The sequence below is a fragment of the Carassius gibelio genome, chromosome B20 (assembly GCF_023724105.1).
Source record: "Carassius gibelio isolate Cgi1373 ecotype wild population from Czech Republic chromosome B20, carGib1.2-hapl.c, whole genome shotgun sequence".
NCBI classification, from domain to species: domain Eukaryota; kingdom Metazoa; phylum Chordata; class Actinopteri; order Cypriniformes; family Cyprinidae; genus Carassius; species Carassius gibelio.
This window is the reverse complement of record NC_068415.1, coordinates 8,869,724-8,891,245: the sequence shown is the minus strand read 5'-3', so window position 1 is coordinate 8,891,245 and position 21,522 is coordinate 8,869,724. Positions and strand designations below refer to the sequence as shown.

The 21,522-nt window shown below is 36.7% G+C and overlaps 1 protein-coding gene across 4 annotated transcripts; it reads left to right on the top strand.

Annotated features, from left to right (window-relative positions):
* The first annotated feature begins 156 nt into the window (after positions 1–156).
* Positions 157–18,490, top strand: LOC127983621 (ankyrin repeat and EF-hand domain-containing protein 1-like). Of its 4 annotated transcripts, none has more exons than XM_052585822.1 (11): positions 157–661; positions 1,141–1,507; positions 1,921–2,120; positions 2,302–2,451; positions 2,590–2,713; positions 3,342–4,170; positions 4,597–4,823; positions 5,099–5,268; positions 6,121–6,261; positions 8,164–8,319; positions 9,796–11,011. In XM_052585822.1, exons 2-10 carry the CDS (start codon positions 1,153–1,155, stop codon positions 8,314–8,316), a joined length of 2,349 nt encoding a protein of 782 aa, XP_052441782.1. In that variant the 5' UTR covers positions 157–661; positions 1,141–1,152; the 3' UTR covers positions 8,317–8,319; positions 9,796–11,011. The 4 variants fall into 4 exon arrangements, with proteins under 4 accessions (XP_052441782.1, XP_052441780.1, XP_052441779.1 ...); XM_052585820.1 differs by lacking the exon at positions 9,796–11,011 and adding an exon at positions 17,246–18,490 and having other exon boundaries at positions 202–661; XM_052585819.1 differs by having other exon boundaries at positions 202–661; positions 1,149–1,507.
* The last annotated feature ends 3,032 nt before the right edge of the window (positions 18,491–21,522 follow it).

Below are 21,522 nucleotides of genomic sequence, written 5' to 3'. Positions count from 1 at the left end.
AAGCGTGTTTTTATGCAATTGCTAACCTTCTCTTTAACCACGCTCTCTACACTCTAATGCCCCGCCCTCAAAATACACTCTAGCCAATCCCAAAACATAAAATGCAGATTGTGATCTCTCATTGGCTAAAAACAAGCGCGAGGCCATTGTACTTATAGTGAATTCGAGCCCTCTAGTGGAGGATTTGAAATCTTTGCCACATTTTCTTATTGAACCGGCCCCCATTCCTGAGAATGATTGAGCGCGAGCTGAAGTGATAACATTAAATTATGCATGACTTCGACTTAATGGCGAGAGAACCATATCCAATGTGAGCAGGGCGCGAGGAAGCCTCTCTTTGTGATGGATGTCACTTACTGTCACTCATACAAAAAGTTACTCACACGCTTGAAGACATTGCCATGAAAACTGATACGCCGTTTCTCGTCAGCTACTCAAACCCAGGTCAAGTGATCACGTAAAACTGCGGTAATTCTATCTTAGGCCGCTTCTAATAAAAAAGAGGCGGGGACAATGAGGAGGAATTTACTTCTTGAAGAAGCTTTTTAAGAGTTTACGGCGTGCTGTTGCCATAGAGACACACAACGAGAACAGAGAGACGAACGCTTGGAAACAATGTAACGTACTGAACATAACTGTGGATTTCAGAACGCAGAAACAGGTAAGGAAGTCCGATTGTTTTTTGACATCGAATGTAGTCTTGTAAAACGTGTTTACTAGATAAAAGCTATATTGTTACCAACTTAAAAATCTCCAAATGAAGGTGCAAAAAATACCCCTTAGTTAAATCGGGTCCCCAAATTATCACACAAAGTTGTTTTTATCGAATATTCTTGGAGGAACATTATTTGCATAAAAAGAAATGTGTTTGTAATGAAAAATCATGTAAATATTAAAATCTGATTACAGTTGCTTTTTATGCATTACATTATTACATACACAATGGAACTAAATTATTCACAGTTTACTGTTTCATATAATGTTCTTTTATTTATTTTAAATTTTCCTTTCTAAAGGAACCTAATTTCAGCCATGTTGTGCCCTACTATTACACCTTAACATTGATTAAATCTCAAGTGAAATGCATTCAAAGAAAAATAGGGGGTGGGGGTCTACAAATGCTACCATTGTTAATTTTAGTTTTTCAGGTTCATGATGTCATGCACCCTGGCCAAGGGCAGGCTTGAAGTTTTGCAGATCTATCGACTACTGCAGTGCGTCCAGGATGGAGATAAACTGTACATAGAGAAATTAATCAGCATGGGTGTTCGGGATCTCATAAATCTCACTGAGCCACATGAGGGGAACGGTGTCCTGCACCTGGCATCGGTGGGCAACAAACCCAACATGCTGGAGTTCCTCATAGCTCAAGGTGCCCGTCCAGACATCCAGGACAGGAGGGGGAGGACACCCCTGATGCTGGCCGCAGAGCTCGGATATGATGGGATCGTGTCTCTACTGGCCAAAAACAACGCAGACATGAAACTTGTAGACAAAGAGGGGAAAGGTAATTTTTTATTATTTTAATTTATTATATAGTTTAACTGCCACTTTTTATCAGTTGCTGTCTATATAAACATGCATGCAACTGCTATAATTATCTGTCAGTGCCAGGTCCAATATCAATATACTGTATAGACTTTATCTGTAAATACTTAATTTTATTTATCAATATACAATATTTCTCTTTCTCTCTAGGTTTAGATATTAAGGCTTTCTGTATTTTATACCTTACCAACAGTTATTCTTCATAAGACAATTTGACAGCAACCACATAGTCAACAGGGATCATCAATGGCTGGCAGTATCCTGCCATTTTGGAGATTTACTGTATGCAGATCTAATTACAGATCAGGGCACATCCAGTCAAACTAGTGTGTAAACCGATCTGAGTAATCCGTACTTTGGCTTCCCTCCCAGGCTTGCTTTTCTACTGCATCCACCCTACCAAAAGGCACATGCGCTGCCTCCAGGTGGCCCTTAACGGCAATGCAGATGTCAACAATGTTTCAGACACTGGGATGCCAGTGTTCCTGCTGGCCTGCGAACAAGCTCAGGACTGTGAAGGAATGTGTCTCAGTATCCTAGAAAGAGGAGCAGACCCCAATGCTAAAAATCAGGTTTGAAAACATTGTATAATTGAGAAATGGACTCCAAAATTAATTGAATGTGTACTTGCAGAGTACTTCAGATCTTGTATATTTGAAGTGTATGTGTATATATTCGTACACACAAACACAAGCTCAAAATTGCTGATAGGTCGGTGTTTGCATTATTGAGTCTGTGTGTATGATATCCCAGGATACTGGTCGGACAGCTCTGATGGAGGCCACCAGAGCAGGAGCAATAGATCTTGTGAGAGCCATTCTCAAGAAAGGAGGAAATGTTAATGCCTTGGATAAGAAGCAATTCCATGCAGCTCACTTTGCCGCTGAAAGAGGCTTCTTTGAAGTAAGCATCACTTCTTTTGTTGTTTAACAATTATATAAAAGAGTGATGAGATTTGTTGTTATTGAATGAAACTTTCCTAGCATTTAGCTGTACGCCTACTTATTTCTCTAATAATCTCTCATTACTGCTGTTTTCCAGATCATTACGGTGTTGTCTGGATATGCGGCAGACTTTGGAGCGGTAACATCAGAGGGGTATACACCCCTGCATTTCGCTGCCTCTGGGGGCTACACAGATTGCTGCAGGTTTTTAGCTCAAAGAGGTAAATCAATTTATTTTAAGTCAAACAGAATCATTTAAACGGGGGAGAATGGCTGCTTACTATTTTTCTGAGCAGATTGCTGTAAATTCTCAATGAAAAAATGATATCAATAGTAAATCAACTGACCATACCTGAAAACAACACAATAAGGTATAATTCTCTGTTTTTTATATTTTTTTATTTTTATTTTTGTACATTTACTTTAGTTAGTCATTTCATTAGGAAAGATTATTTTCCTTTTATTACATGCACCATATTTATTCACATAAACCTGGCTATTGTCAACAAAAGAGAAGCTTTAAGGTCCCACTTGGGGTTTCTTCTGAAAATTAAGAAATTAAGTAATTTTACATTGTTATTATATTATTTTTCTTAAATTAATTGATTTTATATTATTATAGTATTTCTTGTTTTGTTTAAAAAATATTTAGTAATAATTATAATAATTAAAAATGTGCAACCCTCCCAAAAATTAAGAGGGCAATATTTATTAAAAAAATCACAATTCGATTTTTCCCAAATCCTGCAGCCCTACCATAAATGCAGTCATGCTTTTTGATATGGAGCAAGCTGAACTTGATTTGAAATATTATATTTGATGCCTTAAAGATTCAAATTCCTACTTTAGGATGCAATCCCAAACTGAAGAATCAAGAAGGTCTGCTTCCCCGTCAGATTGCTAAGGACTGTGGTCACAAAGCCACTGTCAAAGAGCTAAAGAAGGCTGAACGACTGCATGGAAAGTTCTCAAAAGGAGCAGGTGGCACAAATGAACCATGGGCTCTGACGCTTCACGACTGGTCTCATGAAAATGAGAGTGCACTGAGAAGTGCTTTTGAGTCAGCATCAGATGGCTACATGGGAATAGAAATGGTGTCCAGAATGACATTTGTGTCTGTCCTTCAGGACCTTCACACTCATCTAGATGATAAACAAATTCATGCTCTTCTGCTTGCTCTCGATAAGAGAAGAGAAGGCTTTATAAATATAAGTGATTTTCTAAAAGGTCTCAAATATCTTCCAAAGACATATGTTATGGCTTCTTATGGGCCTAAGAAGAAGAAGGCAACCAAGGCAGGAAAGACCAAAAAGGCTAAATTCAATGCACCTATGCCCATCTGCACCGTCCCGCCTGATTTCATTCATCGGCGTGAAGATGGTGGACCACCACATTTTATGATTGAAAGCTACCAGCATGCCACAGATACCCACAGATATGACCGGGACCATCGACCAGGGCACCCTATCGAAGATGATACAGCATGGTACATCGATGAGCCCGAAAAGATATACATAAATATGAACTACTGTGTTAAAACAGGAGATATTGAGTCTCTCAGGTTGGCACTCAGCCAAAAGATTCCTGTAGATGTGAAAGATCGCTTCTACAAGACACCACTTATGGCTGCATGCGCAAGTGGGAACTACGAAGTGGCAAAGTTCCTTCTTGATAATGGGTAAGTTTAATTAAGTTTAATGTACTTAAAATAATTGACTTAAAAGAATATCAAGTTCACCCAAAATGGTGATTTACTCACCTATTGTCATTCCAAATCTGTATGATTTTTTTCTTCTTCTGCAGAACGTTAAAGATATTTTGAAGAATGTTGGTAACCAAACAGTTGTGGTTCCCATTGACTTAGAAATCAATGGGAAATACAATAGAAGTCAATGGGAATCGAAACTGTTTGGTTACCAACATTCTTTAAATGATCTTCTTTCATGTTCTACAGAGGACAGAAGGTCATACAGGTTTGGAATGACATGAGAGGGAGTAAATTATGAAGTTATGACTATCCTTCTAAATTAATAAATTAAAGCACATTTACATTGGCATATGTATACACGTAAAAAATGATATCCAAATGATAATCTCACCGCAGGGCTGATGTGAATGCATGTGATCAGTTCAGTTGGACACCTCTCCATCACGCCTGTCATGCAGGACAGCTGGACATCATACAGTTGCTGCTGGAGGCGGGAGCTTCTGTGGACCTGCCCGCCCTCAATGGAGCCACTCCCCTAATGAGAGCCATTGAGAGCTGTAGACCGTCCTGTGTAGAGTACCTCATCAAAGCTGGAGCCAAGGTCAATGCAGCAAATAAGACAGGTACAGTTCCCTTTCTAGAAAAGAACTCTTATAATACAACTTCAACATCTGATAGATCACACATCTATTTAAGTGTGCAACCTGTGAACACCTTTTTCTATTCCACAACCATCTTAGTGCAGACACAGTTTTTTCATAATTCCCACAATGCCACATCAGTTTTGCTGGAGGACTCTTTATGAACACCCTGATTTGCAGTGCATTAAACCTCTGAGACTGATCAACTTTGGCTCTGCTGTCATTTGAGTCAGGAACTTTTAATCTTTTAATTGCAGAGCAAAACTGCTTGGATGTTGCCCACGCTTATGCAGACTTCAGGGTGGTGGATTTGATCCAGGCTAAGATTAATACGCTACCCAGACCTAAGGAGAATAAGAAGCCCCAGCCTGTCAGAGTCCTCCGCAAACTAACACCTGCCTCAACCCCTGGATCTTTAAAAGAAAAGGTAGTACAAGTGTACTGTATGTGACTCAACATATTTATTTGGCATATCCACGATCCAATCACTTCCTGACAAAATCAAGCCCAAGTCCTTTATTTTTTCTTCATCAAGAAGCTATTTTACTCAGCTATGTATTAAGTATTGAGTTAAAACTTAAAAAATAACATGAGACCATAGATAAATATTATTTCCCCTTTCATAAGATTTTTTTCATACGTTTTTTTTGGTTTGATTCAGTACTACAGTAGTCCGGGATTTTATACTGACACCAATGACATGGATAAACAGCAAAAATGATGCTATAATGTAAATGTGCTATTATGTAAATTTATCCATGATAAATTTATCCTGCCAACAGAAGTATTTCAGAGTGGGATTATTGATGCAATATCAAAATTCTTCCTTATGTAGAAATATGTTTTTTACATTGGTGTTTTTTCATTGTTCCCCACATCTGTCTGTAATGTGACCTTGGGTTTTAGAATGGTGCCTATGAAAAAAAAATATATTATTAATATTTTTCACTACATATTTGTCAAGTACTATTCACAGTAATTCTCATTTTAAAATTGCTGTGTCATTTCAAATATAAAATTGGAACAGCATACTGTGAGCTGTGATCAAAACCATCTGGTATGGGAAATGGGATGACACAGCAAATGAAAACCCAAGCAAAGAGTAAGTAAATGAATCCAGACGTGTCACATTACCCCCCCAACAAGGCCTTGGCGACTTTGTGACTCGTTAGTGTGGACAGGGAAACCCCGCTGAACATTTGTTGAAAGTCACACCATTGTCAATGTGTCATCACGTCCACTGTATCTTGATTACGGTGTTGGTGCTTTATCTTCTCAGCAGGGCACCGTTCCCACTCCTACAGCCTCCTCGAACTCAGCAGTCAAGAAAGCAATGAAGAAGGACAGTGTTATCGTGCACAGCACTCAGATCACTACCGGCAAGCTCAACAAATTGGACATCAGTTTTGTGCCAAGAACGGTAAGCCGGACACCATTCATAAGTATAAACACAGAGAAATTTGCCTCATGAACTAATAATAAAAGATGTTTTTAAGGACAAAACAGTGTGCACATAGATGTCATGTTCTTATTTTACTGATCATTCAATGAATCAACATACAGTAGTTATGTCTCCGTATTAGGGCTGTACACAAACAACACATTACAAGCAAATTACATATTACACATTTTCAGATGCATTTTATGCAGAACCTATCTATCTACCTATTTATCTATCTACAAACCCGATTCCAAAAGATTTGGGACACTGTACAAATTGTGATTAAAAACAGAATGCAATGATGTGGAAGTTTAAAATTTTAATATCTTATTCAGAATACAACATAGATGACATATCAAATGTTTAAACTGAGAAAATGTATAATTTTAAGGGGAAAATAAGTTGATTTTAAATTTCATGGCATCAACACATCTAAAAAAAAGTTGGGAAAAGGCCAAGTTTGCCACTGTGTGGCATCCCCTCTTCTTTTTATAACAGTCTGCAAACGTCTGGGGACTGAGGAGACAAGTTGCTCAAGTTTAGGAATAGGAATGTTGTCCCATTCTTGTCTAATACAGGCTTCTAGTTGATCAACTGTCTTGGGTTTTCTGTGTCTGATCTCCCTCTTTATGATGCACCAAATGTTTTCTATGGGTGAAAGATCTGGACTGCAGGCTGGCCATTTCAGTACCCGGATCCTTCTTCTATGCAGCCATGATGTTGTAATTGATGCAGTATGTGTCTGGCATTGTCATGTTGGAAATGCAAGGTCTTCCCTGAAAGAGACGATGTCTGGATGGAAGCATATGTTGTTCTAGAACTTGGATATACCTTTCAGCATTGATGGTGCCTTCCCAGATGTTTAAGCTGCCCATGCCACATGCACTCATGCAACCCCATACCATCAGAGATGCAGGCTTCTGAACTGAGCGCTGATAACAACTTGGGTTGTCCTAGTCCTCTTTAGTCTGGATGACATAGCATCCCAGTTTTCCAAAAAGAACTTCAAATTTTGATTCGTCTGACCACAGAACAGTTTTCCACAGTCCATTTTAAATGAGCCCTGGCCCAGAGAAAACGTCTGCGTTTCTGGATCATGTTTAGATATGGCTTCTTTTTTCTTTTAAAAGCCAGCAACGTCTAATTGTGTTCACCGACAATGTTTTCTGGAAGTATTCCTGAGCCCATGTTGTGATTTCCATTACAGTAGCATTCCTGTATGTGATGCAGTGCCGTCTAAGGGCCTGATGATCACGGGCATCCAGTATGGTTTTCCGGCCCTGACCCTTACGCACAGAGGTTGTTCCTGATTCTCTGAATCTTCAGATGATATTACGCACTGTAGATGATGATAACTTCAAACTCTTTGCAATTTTTCTCAGAGATACTCCTTTCTGATATTGCTCCACTACTTTTTGCCGCAGCATTGGGGGAATTGGCGATCCTCTGCCCATCTTGACTTCTGAGAGACACTGCCACTCTGAGAGGCTCTTTTTATACCCAATCATGTTGCCAATTGACCCAATAAATTGCATATTGGTCCTTCAGCTGTTCCTTATATGTACATTTAACTTTTCCGCACTCTTATTGCTACCTGTCCCAACTTTTTTTGGAATGTGTAGCTCTCATGAAATCCAAAATGAGCCAATATTTGGCAGGGCATTTCAAAATGTCTCACTTTCAACATTTGATATGCTATCTACTGTATATTCTATTGTGAATAAAATATATGTTTATGAGATTTGTAAACTATTCCATTCCTTTTTTACTCAATATGTACAGTGTCACAACTTTTCTATCTGTCTGTCTGTCTATCTGTGCAGATGAGCAAATTTATTTTCATTGGGCTATGATATCCGTTGTTCTTGATATTTGTTGTAGACGTGGCAAAATCAGCTGACCACCACTGAGCTGATGGATAGGAAAGCAAGGAGAAGGCAGCGTTTCAGTTTTGATGTGGACTTTGATGACTTCAAGATGCCATTCAATAAAAACATTCAGAAAAAGTCAGCGGAGTTTGAGCTCACTGACTGAAAGGTAAAGACCTTGTCTTGTTTGAAATCAAAATGTAGAAAAATCATTGCTTGCTATGGCAAACACTGTTATTATTATTGCACATTTTTGGATTACGGATTTGCACAGACACCACAGAACAGAAGAAATGAACTTTGGCATGTCCCATTACTTTTTATTAAGAGATCACACAAACAATTTCCACCTGGCAGATAATAAAATGGACAGGAAATCCCATAAAAACAGGGACCTGAGCCATCTAGACACCATGGGTCAGATTCTCAACAATTTTCTTATGAAGTCAAGAAATGTATTTAGACCAATTGTAAAAAGTTTGTAAGGATGTAAGTGAAATTCTTGAAAAATTGGTAAGAAGTTCTTAAATATCTTCTTAAGATCTTCTCAGATGAGCACATGGCATTTTATATACAGTAGTTATTTTGCGCTGAATGCTAATGACAATAATGTTGTAATCATAAAATTAAAAACTAGGTCCCTATTTAAGTCAACTTTGCAGTTGTTACTGTTTTAAAATTTAGCAAAAAGTCAATACACACATGATAATACCTAATCAGTGTTTACATTATCAATTATTTTTGTCACTTCAGAGTACTTGTGCACATCCTTTGTAAAAGTAATATGCATTACAAGTAGCTAATGTTATGCTTAATTTAAACAACCCAATAAACACCTTTGGGGATTTAAGACATTTAAGTTTAAGTTCAATCTTACTTAATGAGGTTATTTACATTTTTTAAGTATATTCTTTTCAGTAATTCTAATTCTTCTCAAATTTGCCTTTAGAACAATCAAGAATATTTTTCAAACAAAAGGTTTATGGGGATGCAAAATATTCTTAACGTATTCTTAAGTAAAAAAAAATAAGAAGAAAATAAGAGTTGCAAAAGATTTTATTTAATTTAATGTTTTGTGAATCCTGCCCCAAATTCTAATACAGATTTGAGGTCAGCTAGCAATCACTCAGAACATCTTGGCAACCTGATAGCAACACTCTGGCAACCTTCCAAAATGCCTTAGAATCATAGCTTCAAAAATTTCCATCGGCATCAGCACTTTAGTTTAGGTAACAATCTAACATACAGTGTGTTTTATGCTGTAGTTACTCTGGGAGTAGTACCACATGTCTCATGGCTGTTTCTCTTTCATCTAAGAGAGGGAGGTACGTTAAGTAAGACTGATTATACGAGGCAGAGATGAGAGCTGCTGCCTACGTGCTGGCATGCAGTTTGTCTCCTCCATGTCTCAGCATCTGTCAGGCATGCTGAGTACAGGCCTTTCACCACAGGCAATGCTGTGCAAAACCCCTCATGTTGTTTATCTCAGAAAACCCAGCGATTCTATCCACATGCTTTAACAAGAATCGGATACATTAACTGCTGATTAACAATGTCTGGAATAGTTATAGTAGATATGTGTGATTGAAACCGACTAGTAGAAAGACTTGCAGTTAAATCTGTTTTTATTTTCTATGCTTCACAGACTGAAGTGAAGTGCACCAGTTATTGATGGCCTCGGAGCAGATTCTAGATTCTTACTGCTACAAGGAAATGCACCACTTTTTGTACCTTTTTATTGCATGGTTCTCTGTTTGGCCATCAGATGGCGCAACAGTGTTTACATACGAACAGTGTCTGTTTCGGATGGCTGTTCTAAGATCCTCAGGGACTCTGGTGTTACATCTCAACACAGTACTGCAAAATGGCAGCCCAAACATCTGTGATTGTGTAGAGTCGAATTTTGAACTCTCTTAAAATATCATAAGTTTCATTCAAAATTTGCAGGTACAGATTGTATGTGTTATGAATCGTAGCTGCCATTGAAAGTCTTTTTCCATAAACAGTCTCTCTGATTTATTCCCTCATGTATTCTGTTAAAAAATCAATAGAAATGTTCTTGTGGTATAGAAATAAATATGCACAATAAACCAACGTAACAACGCATTTACTGTAACCGCAGAATCAGTAAGCTCTGTTTAAAATGTCAACAGTGGCGTCTGAAAAACAGAGATAAGGTGTTTTGTATTTGTACAACGTGGATCTGATTAAATGCGCCCATGTCTGCTGATACCAGCTTTTACCACTGAATTAGATCATTAGATTGCTTTGCCTTCAAGGTCTGTTGGGGATGGTTACATAACAAAATAAATGGTCAAAACCAACAGCTATAAATCAAGGCTACTGAAACTACGGGGTTTACACATATCCATTTGGTATCCAATCAGATTATAGAGAATTTATGTCGCTTATCAGAGACTGTTACTAGCAACTGTGAGATATATATATGGATTTTTGTAAATGCATGTTTATCTAAATCAAAATTGTTGACTGTTTGTTTACAGAGGCTGAGAAAGAGACAACAAAAGAGCAAACATGAGAGTGGTAGAGAGAGATAGATGGGGGGCGCCTTGGAGAGTTAGTACGTCAGAGAGCAAGAAGGACAGGGCGAATGAAAGCAATAGCGTGAGTGTGAATCCGTCGATGACATTCATCCCTGTAGATGTGGGTAACGACACAGAGCAGTGTGGGGTGAGACAGGGATGGAAATGGAGGAGTGAATTTTTAATAAAATCAATGCTCTCAGCTTCAGTGTAAACAAGATCTTTCAAGAGTGATGAGCATGCACATGCTAATTGTGTTTTCATGTGCAGAAGTGTCTGCAATTATGCATGAATGTCAATTAAACTCCATTGATGTTATTTTTCATCATAATACTAGTGTACATTGTTGAATTTAATAGGCTTTGTAATGACTACAATTAATATACACTGTTGGTCAAAATAGAAAAAAGTTAGATACATTGCCTTCCATAAGTATTGGTATAGCAGTGACCAAATTGCTTTGTTCACTGTGTAGTCAAGACATTTGCAAATATGATTAAAAGATGAATATAAGACAAAACTACAGAATGTCACATTTTATTATTAGCTGTTTTAATACATATGTTTTACCAAATAAAAAGGACAGCACTTTCAGAGTTCAGCCCATTATTTGATGTGAGCATACAGTAAGTACTGGGACAGTTGAATTTATGGCAGATGTTAAAGATTAAAAGCTATTATTTTGTTGCAGATCCCTTGCGTGCAATCAGAGCAGTGAGTCTGTGACTGATGGACATCATCAGACTCTTGGTCTTATGCTTTGAAATGCTTTTTTCCAGCACTTAATGCATCCATTTCCAACTGTTGCATGTTTTGGGGAGTTTCTGCCATTAGACGGCCCTTCCAAATTCATCCTGCTACTGTCATCATACATTAAGTCATCATTAAAATTGAGAGGGCCTGTTCCAAAGACAGCCATGCATGCCCATGCAATGACACCACCTCCACCAAGCTTTACAGATGCACCTGTATGATTAGGATCATTTGCCGTTCCCTTTTTTCTCCACACTTTTGCTTTCCATTCACTTAGATAAAGGTTCATCTTTGTCTCATCTGTCCATAAATCTCTGTTCCAAAACTCTACTGGCTTTTGCACACTCTAATCTTGCCTTTCTATTTTTGGTGCTGATCAGATGTTTGCATCTTACTGTGTAGCTTCTGTAATTCTGTGTCAAATTCTCCTGCGTACTGTAGATTGACAGAGCATCACCCCAGCTTTCTTTTATGATTTGTTTGTCATCAACTGCTGTTGTTTTTCTCAGCTGATCAGGCCATTGTTGGTTGCTGATGGCGCCGATGGTTTCCAAACTATTGATTTCTACATGTCCTTTTTTTTTTTCAATAGCTCTAATTGATTTGCTCTTTTCTTTTAGCATCCAAATTGCTTGCTTTTCTCTTAAAGTCAGCTCCCTTGTCTTCATCCTGGTTTGTGTGGGTCGTCATCAAATGCAAGACTTGAATGCAGAAGCAATGGATATAACTGATACAACACATTCCCTGCTTTTAATATCTGAATGCAACATAACACAGCTGATCACTTAGAAAGACTTGTGAGGCAACTGTTCCAATACTTATGCTCACATCAAATAGAGGGATGAAACTCTACAAGTGCTGATCTTCTCAGCATATTGGAATGATTCTGAAAGATTCAGGAATAATTTAAATATATATACACACACACACACACACACACACACAAAATTCACGGTTCGGTTCGATATGGCACAGTAGTTCATGGTTCGGTTCATTACAGGGGGAATTGCTTACATCACAATGTTTCTGTTTTAAACCATGAAGGCGAGCCAATGGATATCTCACACAAGCAACTTGCAAACTTTAAGCAAGAGTTATGCCTGTAAACGTCTTAATATAAGTCAATATACTACACAAAAATTAAAAACAAAATGACCGAGTAGTGTCAGAGCTTTCAGCATCTGACGCCGCATATTCTCTCGGAGACGACGAGATGAATCTTCTTCAACATATGCTGATAATGGTATATAGCTAACTCTTAATTTATTCCCATAATATTTCTAATATTGCATAGTAAAAAAAAAAAAAATTATAAGAAACATATTTTATGTTAAACAGGTTGTTTTTGAAAGTTGGTGCTAGAAAAAAAAACTTTTTATTTCATACATTTTTATTGCTGACTGCATGTAAATCATTGTATAATAGTCCTGTATTAAAATGACAAAAAAAAAACCTTCTTAATTGATGAGAATATATATAACTTAATCTTTTGTTATCCTGGCAGCACATCAGTTATTTGGTCATTATTGCGGGGGAAATTAATTGTAATTTTCATTTAATAGGCCTAATAAAAGTAACTTCATAATAATAATAATAATAATAATAATAGGCCTGATAAAAAGTATTTAACAGGCATAAATTAATTGGAAATGCCAAATATCTTAATATTGCCAACAATTGATGTTTTTGACAATATCTCTGGCTATTGTCGGTAAAAGATCATCTTGTGACGCACCCAGAAAGGGGAGGTTATCGCAGGGCAGACAGTACATTGCCTGTTACGTCATTTGGTCTGCCTTGTTGAGCGCAGTCACTCTGAGGACATCATATTTCACACACTTTAAGCTGTTTGATTTTCCAAATGTAATAGGATTAGTCCAACGAATCGAATCGTTAAGTTTGTATTGCGCATGTACTGAAAACCCATGTACCGTATATATATATATATATATATATATATATATATATATATATATATATATATATATAGCTGTGCTAAGACTTTGTTTTGCTTCACCTGAAATGATATGCCTGCCCCGTCCACTTGTTTTCTGGGTTGAAAGTCTTCCTTGCAGCACTGCAGTGTTTCTACTCATACACACCCCCACACCGAGCTTACTCAGCATTCTACTTCCTCCTGGGACCAAGGGGAGACACAGAGCTCTGGCCAGGCTTGGCCTGCACTGTGTTTGTGGTTTATTTAGTGCCTGTCACAGCTCTGCCCCACTGCCAGAGGCCACTGTTCTGAACATAGCCGACTGGGTCTGTCCTGACTCAGAGTTAAGATTCTCTTGCAGACCACTAATTCTCAGTTCAGGGACTGAGAAACTGCATGCACTTAACTAGGCACAGAAAAGTGATATAAACATAGTTATTAGTGCTGTTACAATATCACAGGGACTGTGAATTAAAGTTTTATTAGGTCTGCCGAATACGCTCTGACTGTTTTATCGTAATAAGTCCCCGGATGCTTGTATACTGCAACTTTCTTACACATAACTGGTGAAGGGTACAGTCTGTCATTCGCAATAATACAGGTGATTACTGGTTTATTAGGTTCATTCTTGTAAGGTGAAGGAACGTGGAGATGTTTACAACCTGTGAAGCAGCACTTAAAATACTGCTAATATGGAAAAAAACATTAACATTAATTAAAGCATTAATTAAAACTGGACACACAGGCTGCATTTATTTGATAAAAATATAGTAAAAACATTGTGAAATATAAATACCATTTAAATTAACTTTTTATCTTTTTAAATATACTTTAGTTATTTACAGCATTATATATATATATATATATATATATATATATATATATATATATATATATATATATATATATATATATATATATACACACACACACACAAAGTTCTGTCATGAAACTCTAGATGGCACAGTCCGATAGATCTAACTCAATATGACATAATGACATTCTCGCCCCCTACAGATTCGGCTAGGTATACATCCGCGCTAAAATATCAAGGTGAAAGTCATCATAGCTCGCGTGGTATAGACCCAGCTTCCAACCCAACTTTGAGAATAGATTAATGGCGATAAATTATTTTTCGCCCGATAAGACTCTCACGTTAACGCAGCACGTTAATGCCGATAACAGCCCACCATATATATATTCCTGCGACATCAATTGAATTTCAATTTAGATCAAAGATTAGGCACAGTGGTGTATCTAAAAATAATAATCTTTCAAGTACCAAAAACAGTTCTGGTTTTCACAGAGAGATTTTCCTAACAGCAGCTTTAAGTAGAGTAAGGGATTGTTTTGGTTTGATTGCCTTACTCAAGTTCTCCTCCCAAGGAGAAGTGTACAATTTCAGTCGATATAATACGATGGCAGAAATTCAAGTACCTTGCTGTTGAGCATTTTTCTGCAATTAGACTTTGCATTTGGCATCTATTCTTTGTAGCATGGTGTTTTTGCCCACTGAACACTTTTTTTTCTTGCTGCCCTTAGTTTATTTTCATACCCACCCAGGGAAACTTGATAAAACAACAAATGCAGACACAAAAAAACGTTTCCAGGATTCTTCCATTAGTTTTAAAATTGACAAGAAATAGTCTCAAAACTAATTCCACTGAAGATTCAGTAACACAGTGAGTAATGTAATCACCACAATGGTCATTTAGCATTTGAATCAGGCATATGCAAGAGCGCTGTTGAGGATGGCAGACTTTAATGTTTAATCTCACAACCAGATGCTGAGAGGAAATAAATTATATTGTTTTGTTGCCTTTCCCAGCAGTCTGTGAAAAAGCTATTTTTTATAATATCACTAATGTATGACTGTGCTGTAGTCTGGTCTAATGCACTGGGGTTGAGCGGCATGCAGTGTTGAAGTAAGTGCCCATATATCAGTGACAGGGTTCAGAGGCTGAGAGCGTTGAGCTGAGAGCATGGAGCTGAGCAATGCGGAGCCAGCAGGGTGAAGCTGGCAGAGATCTGCTCTGCACTCCATCGATCTGGTCGAGCTGGAGTGGGTCATGGTTTCAGCACAAGGCAGCTTCATTTTCACTGCAGTGGAGGCGCCTGCTGTTCTAAACACACAAGCACACAGTCTTGCATAGTTGGAAGCTGCAGTTCATTAAGCTGCAGAAGGCACAGAGGTACTAGTTCCCTCTGAGCAGCCCTTAAGGGTAAGATCTGGCAGTAACACCCTGGAAACATAAAAATGCTGCATCAGCTCTGCAGGAGATACTGTATGTATGGCAGGCATCAGACAAGACTGTCTGGGTCCAGGTTGGTGCTCTAGAGCAGAGTTTCCTCATCATTCCATATATACTACTCAAGCACACAAATATGTAAAACAAGCATTCTTGCCAATAATTGGAAATCGAGGCGCCATTGCATCTGTTCAATGTCACATGACAGGAAATGCAATATACAATCACAATATTCAGTGTGTTGAATGTTATTCAATTTATAGTACAAGCCATTGTGACTCTTATGAAGCAGCTCTTTTTACTGAAGCAGAACCATCTTGAAATAACTTGTTAATGGTTTGAGTTAATGGTCACTGAATCATTCAGAACTGTTACTCTGAATTGACTCTCAGAGTGAATTCATAGCTTACAGCAAATTTTTTTTGTTATATAAGATTTAAATAAACAGTGAATCTGTGTACTGTGTGTCCTGTGATACACACTTTAGGTTCTTGAGACTGAAATTTGGTGGTAAAACTGTAAAGTAGGTGCATATTTGAACCATATCAATATTTCACTGTGTTTTAACGAACAGGTCAAAATATTCTTACAGAAAATAGAGTGAAATTTATATGGCATAAATACAATCACTACAAAGCCATAATGAACTAGGAACAAAACCTCTTTTAAGGCCTTATATGGAATGCTTTATTTCCCTCCCATATCTTCCCAATATTTTTAATCCATTTTAAATGTTAACTTTACCATTCTCTATTCTGATTTAATTCTTTTAAAAAAAGTCTAACTACTTTTCTAATCTTTCTTATTTTATCTATTTTCTTGCTATGTGTATAGCATTAAAGCTAACTGAGACTTGTTATAGCACTTATATATCATTGCTCTTTTGTTGTTTTTGATTTACTTCCATTGTCCTCATTTGTAATTCGCTGTGGATAAAAGCGTCTGCTAAATGACTAAATTTAAATGTAAATGTTAAAGGGATAGTTCCCCCAAAAAAGAAAATTCTGTCATTAATTACTCACCCTCATGTTATTCCACATGAAAGAACTTCGTTCATCTTTATTTTTGTTTTCTTTGCACATAAAAATTCTTGTAGCTTTATAAAATTAGGGTTAAAGCATTGCGATGTCCCATGGACTAATTTAAACGATATCTTCACTATGTTTCTGGACCTGGTAACATTGCAGTTGCGTTGCTGTCTATGGAGCGTCAGAAAGCTTTAAATTCAACTTTAGTTTATCAGAAAGTATGTGCAATTAACTGAAATAATGAAACATTTACAACTAATTATTAAAAGTTAAAAATTATCTTAGTTTTTTTGTTTTATATTCTGCGCCACACATTCACACTGAGACACACCGTACATGGGCTTCATATTTAAATAAAGTATTTTTGCATTGTAATATTCACAGACACTGACTAGTCCATATTGTTGTTCATACCATATATTATAATAGTACCCTACTCTTCTGAAAAAAAAAGTAATGAATTCTTTATTGGATTGTATATTAGGTTTCATTATAAAGGAACTGAAATGTGTTAAGATATTCACTACAAAAATAATTACATGCATTTCAAATACTTAATATTTTTTCTTAACTTTCTATTTTACAGGTTTAACTAAGAAAAAAGTACCACCAGGAACCTGCTTAAGCACCCTTGGTTGGGAAACACTGCCCTACAAAAACATATCAAAGCGAAAGAATCAGAGTATCATTCATCAAATGTGTGTGCATTATGACACAATGTGGCTTGAGGAAATCCGTTTTTACCTCTTCATACGTTTTCTACTTGAACGTGAGCATCCCAGTGAAAAAAAACGAAGCTGCAGGTGACGCATGAAGAGAGAGAACCCCCATGTTTCCATGGCAACGTGCAGGTGAAGGCATCGAGGACTAATCTGGTGTTCGATCTATGAAGCTTAAGCATTGTTACAGTAGTCTTCGCTTAAATCCATCACACACACTCAATAACTTGTTTTCTACTGATGTCTCCACCTAATCCCAAAATGATAATGATCACAAGCAGTCACGTTTGACTCACCAACCAGAACGCTTCACTACTCACAGCAGAGGGGGAGAAGAAAAGACTGAGCGAGAGACACAGCATTTATTGCCCTGTGTATGAGCCCTGAAAGACTGATAGCTTTTGCGACATGCTGCAATCTACCCCATTCCAAACATGAACACACAGATGTTAAAACAAAATGCAATCAGCTGAAAACTTTCATGCTGTAGAAAGATGCAAATCTGCACATTCTAACACTTGTTTTTGTTTTTGTTTTGTTTTATAAGGCCTGATGTCCTTATTTTGAAAGTGCGGCCATTACGTCTGCTCACTGGACACATCAGATGTAGTCATGCAGTAAGAACAACTCATCTGTTCCACGGTTCTTCCCATGATGCAAATGAGCAGATGATGCATCACTGCAAAAATCATTGTCTTAATTGGTATCTTTGCCATTTTCCAGTAAAAATGTAAACATCTTTGGAAAAAGATTAATTTACATGAGAAGCAGGGTTGTGCACCATTTAGATACATATTTTTTCAAATTACATTTCTGAAGTTGAATTGAGGTAGAAAATACTGGACAGAATTGCAATTCAAATGACAAAGAATTCAAATCAAATAAATGTATATAACTAAGTTTTATTTCAAGACAAAATCTGAACTTGAAACAAAAAGTGGAATTGCAATTTGAATGAAAAAAAAAGAAATTTGAAGACATTTTTAGAACTTTTATTTCTGGACAAATGAATTCGGTCTGTCTGTCAAATTGATTTCGTAGACCATGGTTTAAGTCTTCTTCCACTAATATTAATTCAAATGACAATTTATTAAACTTGTTACGATGTTTTCAAAAAAAAAAAAGTTTCATTTTTAAAAAAATAATTAGGAATGTTTATGTTTAAAATATAATGTCAAGATTATATAATGCACACAATTATCACTACTATACGTGCACATGCATGTAGAGAGTGAAAGTAAAGTACACATTCAAAAGTATTAGACGTCTTGTTAATTATCTAGAAGGAATATCACATTCCAGCCTAATGCACACAGGCATGATCAGTTTAACCCTTTCCAGTCCCCATAACACTTCACAGCAGGCATTCATTTAAGTGCTTTGATACTGGTGATGCTAGTCCTGTGCATTTTGGTAATTTTCCAAACATATTCATACATATTTTCTATATTAAACTTGCATTTTTTTATTATTATTTTTATTAATCATTATATTTTGTTTGAATTGAATGAAAGGGTGTGAGATGAATTTACAGCCCTGTATAAAGAGACTCAGATCAATATGGATCAATATTTCTTCTGCCATATATCTGCACTAGAGCATTTAAGAGCCTTGGTCACACACTTATCAACATTTCCACCCACCTCAAATCTAGCTGCTCATCAATTATCAGACTGAATATCACTTTCCCAAATTATCAAGCTTGCAGTCTGGCATTTTCACTCAATAGGCTCAGTGGAGCTACTACAGAGAAATCTGAATGAACCTCTGTGAAAAATAGGTCATGCACGTCTAGGACAAAGGAGACAGGATGTAATGAGCAGCTAGAACAATATCGTCTGCTGGAGTGACAAGGCAGCCAAAGCAAACATTTGTGTAAATGCTAAATGAAAACAGCAGGATTAAAGTCACCAGAATAGAATATGCATGAGAAACAAATAAAAGTAGTGATGAGTAATTGTAAAACAGAAGATCTAAAACAATTCAGTCTTGTGCTTATATTATGCAGGGGTTTTCAAACTGTGCAGTATAAAAAGATAGATTTTCTCAGTAGCAACTGACAATAAGAGTAAGAATTATACTTAATTAATATTACTACATTATATAAAGGAATAGTTCACCCAAAAATGGAAATGTACACGCCTTCAGGCAATCTGAGATGTAAATGAGTCTGTTTCTTGATTGAACAGATTTTGAGAAATTTAGCACTACAACTGTTGCTCAACATTGGATATTCTCTAGTGAATGGGTACCATCAGAATGAGAGTTCAAACAACTGATAAAAACATCACAATAATACACAAGTAGTTCACACAACTCCAGTCCATCAGTCAATGCCTTGTGAAGTGAAAAGCTACATGTTTATAGGAAACAAATCAATCATTAAGATATTTTTCAATTTCAAACCATTATCCATAATATTGCTTTCTCCAGATCTATTCTAATGAAGAAACAAACTCATCAATATCTTGGCCTGAGGGTGAGTACATTTTGAGTGAATTTTTATTTGTGGGTGCACCTATAAAGGATCAGTATTACATAATAGTTGAAATGAGACTTATACAAGAAAATGCAAGGCAATATAAAACTGATACGGTGAACAAGTTAAGCCTGTTACTACTTCATGGATTTTCATCCTTTTTATAAATAATGCTGCTCTCTAGAATAATTGATTCTGGTTGGTCGATGCCAGCATCCTGCAATCCAATATTTTTGTATAATGTCCACTAGTATCACATCTAGTTCATAAATAGTGCTAGTGATTCACTTTTTGTATCACTTTGCAGTCTCTTCTCAGTTCAAAAATCTAATTCATATTTCATGTCTATTTATTTATTTATTTAGGTAAATATGTTTCACTCACTCTAAGAAAATGTCTTGCTCATATTGCTTGTTAACAATGGATTAAATTAATTTTTAGTTAATTTATTTTTTATCAAAGATCAGTGTATTACGTTGCATATTGTAAGACAGAGCTGACTGACTGAACATCAGATCCAAATAAGAGATAAAAAAGTTGGATAATCTTAAATAAGTCATATAACTGCAGATGCTGTATCAATGCTGAGTCTCTTATAGTTATATTTTAGAGCATGTTATAAGGATTCCTTTGTAGCAGCAGAGCATAAACATGTTTTAGGAGACTGCTGAGTCACCGTTCGAATCCATTGCAGAATCGTGCATCCCCTCCCTTCAATAGCCCTCCTCCTCACTCTCTCACTTTCTTCTTCTCTCTGGAATGTGTTCACTCCCTCCATCCCCCTCTTTTCCATTCCCATCTACACCCACACACTCCCGCCCCAACTTTTTCTGTCTCTTTATCTCTGTCAGCACCCCCTGCCCAGTTTCCTCTGTGCTCTCTCTTGCTCTCTTTCACTCTCCTCTCTCTGGTTTAATTAAGGGGGAAATGAGTCTGTGAGTGACGTGTCAGAGAGCATAGTCTAGTCACAAAGAGAGTTGATAATGCAACTACTAATTCTCTCCCGCTGCCTCTGTTCCAAAGGTGCAAAAACAGCAGCAGCAAAGTCAAATGCTACAGATGAAAAGAAAAAGGCTTCAAAGATTCACTGAGTTTTTTTAAAGCTTCACTTTAATCTCAACATTACAAAAAAGAGGCAACTGAGAGGGAAAGAAATCTGCATGAACTGCTACGTTTCAAGTTAAGTGAAATTTCATGACAAGCAACTGTGATGTTCACTATAAATATATTTTAAGAGAAAATAACTCAAGATTTGTTGCGAGCTACTTCACAGATCACAGAAAATCACAGATTCAATTATGAATAATAATACTAATATTTTTTTCTTCTCAAATTTATCACTAAATCATCACAAAACATTATTTATGGTACTAATACTTTCCCACTCCATCACTAATAGCATATTTATGGAATCTATGGCTAAAAAAGTGGTGTATCAAATAAAACTAAAGTTATATAGCTGAGTTTATTCATTAAACATGCTAAATATATCTTATATCTTTAGGCCTCATGGAATGTGCATGAAACATGCATGGTGGCATACACATAAAATGTAATTTTAATGAATCATGAACACTAAAAATATGCAAACTGACTTTTAAGCTGCAAACAAAATTTCTATGCACATTGAAATGCCATAATATAATGTTACACTCTCCACAGTAT

Excerpts from the sequence above, each read along its gene's own strand:
- LOC127983621 (XM_052585820.1), top strand. The coding sequence starts at position 1,153 with ATGATGTCATGCACCCTGGCCAAGGGCAGGCTTGAAGTTTTGCAGATC. Across the intron at positions 2,714-3,341 it reads CAGGTTTTTAGCTCAAAGAG|GATGCAATCCCAAACTGAAG; the intron begins GTAAATCAATTT and ends TTCCTACTTTAG. Across the intron at positions 5,269-6,120 it reads CTGGATCTTTAAAAGAAAAG|CAGGGCACCGTTCCCACTCC; the intron begins GTAGTACAAGTG and ends TTATCTTCTCAG.